Raw genomic sequence first — 9,942 nt, 5'->3', positions numbered from 1 at the left:
CCAGAGCCCCCAGGTGTCTGCACTGCAGCAAAAAGCCACTGTGCTACGGAAGGCAGAGACACGCACGGATGGAAATACACACCTTATGTCCGCACAAGGGCACGATTAAATCCCAATGACTTCTTTTTCTTAAGAAATAAAAAGGAAAGCACACCTCTGTTGGGACCCTGGAGCTGTGTTAGGCACAGCTATCGGCAACACCTACCCACATGCTGCATGGAAATGGGGCAGGATGCCCACCTAGCCTTCATTTTCACATGGCCAAGCACATTAAAACATTGCTTCCTGGGCTGTTCTGGAGAGTTTTCAAGTTAGCAGCTTGCATTGGCAGAACATCTGCCACATCTGAAATCACAGCAGCCAGGAATGAAGGAGGGCAGGTTCCCTGCCACAACCAAATGCCTGCGTGCCGCCGTGTTTGCTGACCTGTGCTTCCTCCCACCCAGACAGCTCACAAGTCAGAATAATTGCATGGGAATAATTGCCACCTAACATTTTCCTTACAGACTTGTAAAGGTCTCTAGGTGCCACTTGACTAAGAGCTGTGAGAGCTGAGTGACCTTGACGGCAACAGAGCCCAAAAGGAGTGGAAGTGTTTGAGTTTTAAAAGCACGATGCTTCAGCCATTTCAGTGTGAACATGTGCAGAGAGGAGCGTGTTTAATCTCCTGCTGTCCAGGAACCCCGTAACCATACTTGCACTGCTCCGTGCTCATGTCACCTTTCTCCCTGAGCTGAGGGGTGCAAAATGTGAGGATGTTATCAGCATTGATTGGACTTGATGATGCCACCTGACCTTATTCCGGGTTGAGTAACGATCTCCTGCATCGTGATATTTAATCGGGAGATATTAGAAAGGATCCATATACTTGTTTATTATCTTAGCTTTGAATTCAAAATGCATTGCATGGACACTGCAACATTTTCAAAGCAAGGTTACATCTTGTAGGAGGAGATAGCCACAAGGTAAAACTCACATGTACGTAACTCAGCAGATTACCTTTCCTGCACACAACACTTACATATTTTCAGATCAAATCACTCTTATTTCTTTTTTTAATTATTATTCTTAACAGGAAATTTTAAAAGAGCGTTGTTAATCACTGCACCACAACTTCAGCTGATGAGCAGAAACCACATTTGGCTCGTTTCATGTTTTTCATGATTTCAGATGTGCATTGCCTACCTAAGTCAATTAATTGAGGCAAAGGGAGCTGCACTGATACCCTGCCTTACAGTGATTTCCCAGGACTCTTCTGGAAATGAGATGACACATATCAAGAGATTATTCCCTGGTAAAATCATTTTAAATAACTATATTAAAAAGAAACAAGAAGTTACAAGCAGGGCCAGATTCTGTCTTTCACCATTGGCCCATCACACCTTTTGGAAATCTGAAATTAAATGTCTTTTAAATGTGCACTAAGGCTGGCGGGGCAGCTGTCTGCAAGAAAATGGGGTTTGGGACAGGGATGCGGGGTGCAGGTGGTGGTAGCAGTGCTGTAGGTGCTGCAGGCAGGCTGCGTGTGCCCTGCTAGGAAAAGCACACGGCTATTTTTGTATTAATCAAGAGCAAGCTGATTAAATCTGTAGCTTTACAAAGAAGGGGAATTAACTGAATGAAAACATTCATTTCCATACAAAACTTTATGATACTGTAACTTTGGAAACAAAGCCCGTTCTGAGCAATTCCATCTGCTCCACTTGGCTTGTGCTCTTTGAAATAAACATCTGTTTACAAGATGAAGACATGGGTACATTTGTTTCTGTTAGCTTTATCAGAGAAAAGCATTAAAATGATTTTAAGCACAAAGTTAAGCATCAAATGCTAAAATCAAGAGTATGGTTTGGAACACTTGCTTATGACTTTGCTCTTCGAAAGGAAGTTTTTTTAATTCCTGATCCAACACCATTGCGAAAGGACCGTTTATTGATAGGCATCTCCAGGTAAGGCTTTAAAAGAGCCAGTTCTTCGCTCCTGCCCACCTTGGCTAAGCAGTTATTCAGCAGGACGAGGCAGTAATCAGATTTTCCATACAGCTGGCAATTCAAATAAAAAGGATTTCTGCTCTGAAGATAAAAAATTAAATGAATAAAAGTAATAGATTTAAAAAAAAAAAAAAAGAGAGAGAGAGAGAAAGAAAAGGAAAGGTAAAATTATGGATTTGTGTAGTTGCCAGGACTTGTTCAGTATAAAAAGCAAAGCAGAAACACAAGAACAATTTATGTTTAGAATGACAAGTTTGAACTGCTATTTACTAAGGTCTGTTGTACTCAAAATCAGATTTTTTTATAGCTTTATAGGAAATGTAACTGATGCATTTCAGATTTAAAATACTGATAGTGTTCAAATTATGTTTACCTTATGAAATGGATTGTTTCCCATGATGTTGACCTGTTGTGACATGCAACACATTTTCCCCAGAGTATCATGCATATTTATTGCCATAAAATGAGATTTTTTTCAGTTAGCAATGTAACAGCATCTTGTTATCACTTGTGTGAAGTCATTTAGTTTAAATGACAGATAAGAGAAAATGAAAAGATCTGTAAAGCAGAAAAAGGAGGTAGGAAGCTCTCTAGTAGTTATGACTAGTTATGGGAGTAGTTAAATTTAATAACGACAACATAGTAATGGGAATTGTAAAACGTCTGGATTAAAATCCATACAGATTTAAGTATGTCCTTTTACTGCACTTTACATTATAAAATATAAACAACATCAAAACTTTAAAAAATTCATACTGCATTTAAAGTAACATTGAATTTAAATTGAAACATTTCCTGACATGTCTACAGTGGTTATAAGCATCCTTCACCATATCATGATTTACAAGCTTGTTCATTAGCTGTTTAAAAGAGAAGTATTCCCTGCCATCCTTTCTAAGCCTCTCCGTACTGTCTTCTTCTCTGGGAAATGGCTGCATGCAAAACCATTGGGTGAACACCTGCCTTCACTGGAATTGACGGTGAAATTGCCATTAGCTTCACTAAAATTAGTTTTAATTCAGTGTGCTAGTGCTTTTATTAACACTGTTAAGTACTTAGATTTTTTCTGTTCTGTGCATATAAAAGGGACATTCTCTATTCTCTCTGCAAGCAAAAGCTTGCTTGAGTCTGGGGCAGATAAACACACACAGGTTACTAGTCACTAACCACAGTATTTTGCCACCAAATCTTTTCTATTTCACCCAGACAGAACTTTCTTTCTAACAGGAAGAAATACTGTCTGCAAGAAACAAAGACACAGAGAAGTTCCCTTCTGAGCTTTTAGCTCCTGCCTCACAACCTGTCCAGGAACTTACACTGCTGAATAAATGACTGCTATTTTGACATGCAAGGTATTCATTTATATTAAATATTTCAACTCACTTTACCTATTATATCATTGCCGTAAAGAGATCATTAAGAAACGTGGCTAGTCAGATCAAGCTCTGCCTAACCAGCTGTGATCAGAAATGAGAGATGATTCAGCATTTACAGAAGTAAAACATACAGAGGAAGCAGGAGATGGATAGATAAAATCTAATGGGAACTTCACATCCATAAACTAAACAGCTGCATGAGTAGCCAGTGTTTCTGCCAGAGACAGATCTCCTTAATGAAAAGATAATGATGCAAAACACACCGGAGGAGACCCAGAAACCTGAACCATGACTCCAAGAGCTGATTTTACAGCAGTAAAGAAACAAGGTGTCTAAACAAGACTTTGTCCAAAGCAGGAATATTGGAAGTCATTTGAAATAAAATATCTCATTCGACATTGCAAAGTCTGAAATGGTGAATATCTGGTTTGACCATCAGTCTGTCATACTACCTGGTCAAGATCAGAAACGGAGGGAATATTAGTGTTATTTATTTCAAATAACATGCCCACCTTGGTTTTATAGGCTGTTCAGCTTTCTTGAATAATTCAACCAAAGTTGTGTTACTGATTCTATAGAATAATTTTTCATAACTTTATATAAGAATTTCTCCTTTACCTGCATATGCTATTAATAACAATGACTAATATATTTACTGACTTTTAAGCTGCCTTTCAGCAAATGGAATAAATATACATATGCTATTGTACCTATTGGATGTTGACGAAGAATTGAGATGAAATGGAGAAGAGATTATGTTTTTTGCTTTTCAACATATTTCAACTTCAGCAGAAGTTCTCCACTCTCCACATTAAATACACAACAGATTTCTCATATGATTATTTTAGAAATTTGCATATTCTATGAGTAACTAAAGCAAAAATGAGCTATATTGCAGGAAAAATAGATAGTATTTATTCAATAGCCTTGATATAAAAAGCTTCTTTCATTTAGTAAAAAATTAAACCAACCAACCAAACAACAACAACAACAAAAGATATTTAAAAGAAATGAAATATCCAATCTTCAAATAAGTAGGGAGCACGACTTACCATGGAAGGGACAATTGGGTAACCCGAGCACACAAACATCGCTGAGATCCAAAGGATGAAAAGAAGGTTTAACCTGCATAAACTTCAAAGATAAACTGTGATCAGATATAATTTAAAACAAAATCAAGCTCTGTACATACATTTAAACACACAAACACTACATTTTTTCCAAATACAAAGTAAATGGCTATATTTTTACCTGATCATTTTTTGCTCAGGAGTGCGTATGTATATACATGCAGTTATTCTAACAAATTCCTCACATATCCTTTCAGCGCTTTCTTAGATGACCATTTTATACCAGAGTTCAGGAGTGAAAATGTCATCAAAGCTGATTTTATTATGACTAATTGGTCCTTGTTTGGCCTTTTCTTCTTGTTAAATGGGAAAATGGCAAGAACACATATTCAGCTGCCATTATGAAACTACCAATTGATTTCATTTAAAGTGTTCCATGAAAATGTCTTTCAAGTGCGTTTACTGTTAATTCTGTATCATCTTAGCAAATATGGTCAAAGGTCTAAAGATCTCCAAAATATATTTCAAGATTTTTTACTGCTTCCAATACATCATATTAAGACCTTGTAAAGCCTGGCTACAAGGGAAAAATAGCAAAAGTGCACTTAAATAGAAATATTCTTCAAAGAATGTTGTTATAATCAGAGCAGCTACAATACTGAGCACAATAAATTGCATCAATATACCTTTTTTTTTTTTTACATACTTATTTTTAGCTTTTAATTTTCAACTGTTTAGCAATTTAAAACTGTTTCAGTTAGAACTAAAGTTCTTTGGATATTAATTTCTTCTCTTGCATACAGACATATATTAGACTGTACTGAGTTTAAAGCCTTAAAGTCTTCTGTAGGATTAAAAAATTCCATTAATCTCCATCAATCGAGCAAATGTTTAGTGTCTAAGAGCATTGTTTGTTACTGCAATATTAGGAATAGCACAGCTTTTTACAGGATCCCATGGTTTATTTATACAGGGTGCTGGAAAAGCAGTAAGAGTCCCACAAATTCTCTGAATGTTAATCTGCATAGGTGAGGGAATGCTGAAAAAATAATATATATATATATATAAATTTTTTTTTTCCCTTTGAATGAAAATGCTAGAGATCTTTTTTGTTGACAGTCACCCAGTGTTAGAGACATACTCGCCAGTGACTCAGCAGCATTGAATGTTGTGTTTCTTTCGGTGTTTACACTGAAAAATCAATGTACAAGGGCTCCAGATGGGAACTCTGTGAGAGTCTTCAGGGAGACCTGAGCTTTTATAAATTATGGCAACTTTACCTGGAACATTCAGTCTCCTGATGTAGCTGCATTTAATTCTAGGAAGTACAAAGCAGTAAGGTCTTCAGATAAAGCTGGAAGAAATGTAGTGGCATTTAAGAGGTTTTAATACTGCTTACAGAAAAAAAAAAAAAAAAAAAAAAAAAAAGTCATAATTTGATCTGAGGTTGTGGTTGAATATATTTTCATTATCACTGCATATGGAGGTGTTGATCGTGCCACTGGTTTGCATAATCCAATGATTCTTACATTTTTAAAAGTACATGTTTATCATTGCTGGTAAAGTGTTTCAGGACTTATTACAGAAATGTAAAATGAAATTAGCCTGATTTAAACACCACAGTAAGCAAGCCATAAAGAGAACATTTGACTATTTGCATATTCAGTATGTGTTCTCTTATTCAGAGAGAAAATCCTTTTGTTTGAATTGGACTTCCAGTCCCAACTCGTACAGGACCTCCAACTCCAACCGATAAGAGGATTAGCCCATGTTTCTGCTGCAAAGAAAAGCAGCTCTTCATGTTGGATTCTGCTTGAGAAAAGTTTAGCATCCCCTTTCATTGTATCCGCATTTAGTTTAACTCCATTTTAATACAAAATTAACCTTCCCACAACATTTGTGGAAGAGAAAGACTAGAATAACCTTGTGATTAAAGTTTAAAATTTCTAGGTTCAACATGGAATTGTACCTCAGACTCTTTGGGAAACCTTTGGAGCATTATTAGCTTTTAAAATTTGTTTTATTATTTTATTTTATTTTATTTTATTTATTTATTTTTTAAAATCATGAGTTCTTTGAGTTCCTGGTGCCTGGTCTGTACCTCCTATGCCAACCTTTGTTACATCTCTATGTTTTGGGCCATATTTCTAGCTCACAAGCTTTGGACATGAGATGTGCCCCGAGCCTGTTCCTGTGGGTTCCTTCAGCGTGAGAAGACGGCAAGCAGATAACTGAGCAGCTCCCAGAGGACACCAAGGAGATGGGCACCACCACCACCGTAGTCTATGTGGTCCTGGACAGCAGGCAGTGCTGTGGGCCATGGAGCACAGAAGCAGGTTACTGATACCTCAAACAATATGAGAAGACAGTTCTTGTGTGACTTTCTGAAAGAAGGAGAAAAACCCATCAAATATGCTCATTAAGGTTGTCTCGCACAGAAGTGGCAAAGGGAAAGATGCTCACATGGTAGCGAATTTCCATTGCAAAATTAATCACCTCTGGCCTGGGAACCAGGAAGAAATCTATAGTTAATCTGAGGGTTTAAAGGTATTTCATTCATGCTCATGTGATAAATGCTCACAATAAGACCTTTTTTAGCAAAATTCTCCAGATTGCTTTCTGTTACTGATTCTGCTTAAAAGCCAGGAAAGTCTCCTGAGACAGACTCCTGTCCTTAGGACCTGACTCTAAGAGGGGACAGGGAAGTAACATTTGTTTTTTCCCCCCAAAAAATAAAAGAGCTGATTACGGATTTTCAAAAGCTCTGACCAGCTGGGTAACCACAAACTTCTTTCACAAGAGGCAGATGGAGATTTCAGCTGTGTGAGCACGAGTCATTGAGAAGTTATCAACCCAGCACCGGGCTTGAGGGATGTGTCTGCTCCTGAGATGCACACAGTGGTGGCGTTATCTGGACAGAGTGAGGAGTCAAGACCTCACACATGCGTCTAGCTTTGAGTTTATCTAGGTATTTGGGATACAATTTAATGCACCACAGCTGTGATTTGCATGCATGAAGCATATGTGGAAATTTAGATGCGTTCTCGATATTCCCACTTCAGGTTTTGATGAATCAGGTTTAACAGAGCAAGTGGCAATTGACATTTCTGTCTTCCGCTTTGCCTGCAGAGCACCCAGTCTGAGGCCCTACCCCTCAGGTAAGGTTCACTGATAGATATCATAGGTCACATGAATCATTAAGAAACATACTAAAAATTTCCAGCATCCATAAAATTTGCATTTTCTGAACATAAATTAGCAGCAATATCTTCTACTTCCCTGCAAAGCCAACAACAATCATGTCTATCTTCCTACTTGATCTACTAAAAAACAGTGTATTGCATCTCTGTGTTGCTCTCCTTTTGTTTCTGTATGGAAAACATATGAAACCCAACACAAAGCTTGTGGGTAAGCCCACTGTGCTTATACAACTTAATAAGGTCAACAGATCTATAAGCTTTAGAAACTGATACTTGTCTCCTCCATCACAGCAGTAAATCTAAAGCATTTAAACTGGCATCGCATGCCTTTGCTAAGGGATCAAAATAATAAAAATGAAAGAATACACCAAAGACTGTCTGCATGGCCCATTAATATAACCCCAAACATCGTAAAACCATAGTAGGACAGCAGTCTGAGTAAGGGCAGGGTGATAAATCTTCTTGTTCCCCCAGTGAAAGCACAGCCTGGCTTTGTTTGGGAAAAGCTGCTTGGAAATTTTACTCCAAGCTCAAAGTTTTCCTTGCTTTCAAGAATATTGAGAAACCAAAGAGCCAGGCCGGTTTGCTTTGAGATCATAGCAAGGTGCAAAATGGAAATTAATCATACTCACAGGCTATAAATCTGTTTCTGACTCGGTGATAATAGAAAATCCCAGCAAGACACAAAGACAGAGGAAAAACAGAATTCAGGAGGCGTGTTTATTCCTTTGGCTGTTATTGCTGTGTTCTCACCATCGCTATGCCTCTCACAAGGGGACACCACCAAACCCATTGCCTGTACCACCGAGCAGGTCTTGTCTGCAGAGGAGATAAAAAGTTTCCACAGACCACACTCGGGTGTTTCTGCGCAGTTCCCTGCCGTGACTGTCCCTAACCCTTCACACCCGGTTGTGCTCCAGAAGGAGCCTGTCCCAGGCTGGTGGGTTATGGGGCTGAGGCCAGGGGGATGGAAAGGGACCCGGATCCTGAATTACTGTGAGCAGGGCTAACAACAGCAGTGCACAGATGTCGGTGCCTCAGCATGTGGAAGGTGGGGGACTGTGCTGCAGGCTGCAGGGCAAAGTCACCACAGCCCGAGCTTCTTATGAACAGTGACGTTCCCATGCTGAGCCATGGTACAGCAGCCCCTGCCTAACAGATGCATGACTGCTCTTTAAAACCAAATTTTCCATGCGATTCCACTCAGACTAAGCCTACGTTAGCAGTGGGTAAGGCTCCAGCAATGCACCTTCTGACACATAGTGGTTTTTTTTTCCATGTGAAAAAGAAAATCAAAAAGGCATTAAAGAAAGGATCAGCACCAGCACTCCCACTCCTCAACAGCGCTTTGGTCTGCTCGCTTTGCACAGACAGATGCAGAGAGCAAGCGGTGGGAGACTACTCAAGAAGCATGTTGGAAAATTTACAGGTATGGAAATAACAGGCACCTCAAGTCCCTCTGGCCACACGATTTCGGAGCATTCTGCATCACCAGAGCTGTGCATCCCTCTGTCACAGCAAAAGGGATAAAGCTGAAGCCTGATCCCCCATGCCGGAAGTAGAAATGATCTGTAAAGTCACATTTTCAATCCCACCTCAGACAGGAACTTTTGGCTGCGTCATAGTCACCATCCTCAGTATTTTAAAGTCTAAATCATCATCTATATTTATATTCCTTTTCCTGGTTACAGTTGAAATACACAGAGATGATGTGGGCAGAGACAGCATGAGTTTCCTTACCCGGCTCTGACAGTTCCCCTGCCCAGCACGGGGCAGAGCTGCCAATGACATCAAATTGCCGTGATGCTAAACCTGAGCCTGCAATGCCAAACGTCATCGCCTCCCAGAGACGGCAGCACACAGCACCTTGCGAGCGCTCTCCCAAAAGCACAAATGTCCCCCTCCCATCTGCTGACGCTGCCACCTTCACACTTTTTATGGGAAATGATAAGAAATGCATGGCAGAAAAATATTTCTGATTTACAGATGATCTTGCATTTTTTGTCAGATACCTTAGCATGCCTTCAGAAAAAGAATCTGCATGAAGTGCAACAACACAGAAAGCAAGCTCTCACTGTTCTGTATGCACCATCACCGAATGTTTAAGTCATTTGATAATTTATCTGGAGGGAAAAAAAAAAAAAAAAAAAGCACAGCAGACAAAACTTGCTCAACCCATTAAGGAGAGACTCAGCAACTGAAAACTGGCAGTAATTAGCATTTTTGCTGTGCTTATTTGTGCATGCCAATGTAATTTATGCATTCGGAAATTTCTCAAATAGATCCTGCAGGAAGTTGCTGCCTAAGA

The 9,942-nt window shown here is 39.2% G+C and overlaps 1 protein-coding gene across 1 annotated transcript; it reads right to left on the bottom strand.

The window, feature by feature from the left end:
• Positions 1-1,859: 1,859 nt before the first annotated feature.
• Positions 1,860-9,471, bottom strand: NPS (neuropeptide S; the record flags this gene model as incomplete). The annotated part of the gene is made up of 4 exons (XM_084525508.1): positions 1,860-2,069; positions 4,417-4,498; positions 8,267-8,453; positions 9,375-9,471. 4 exons carry the CDS (start codon positions 9,469-9,471, stop codon positions 1,860-1,862), a joined length of 576 nt encoding a protein of 191 aa, XP_084381634.1.
• Between the last annotated feature and the right edge of the window lie 471 nt (positions 9,472-9,942).

This window comes from Aythya ferina, assembly GCF_964211825.1.
Source record: "Aythya ferina genome assembly, chromosome: 7".
In the NCBI taxonomy this organism is placed as follows: Eukaryota; Metazoa; Chordata; class Aves; order Anseriformes; family Anatidae; genus Aythya; species Aythya ferina.
Note: the sequence above shows the minus strand (reverse complement) of the source record. Positions and strands in the feature narration are given on the sequence as shown.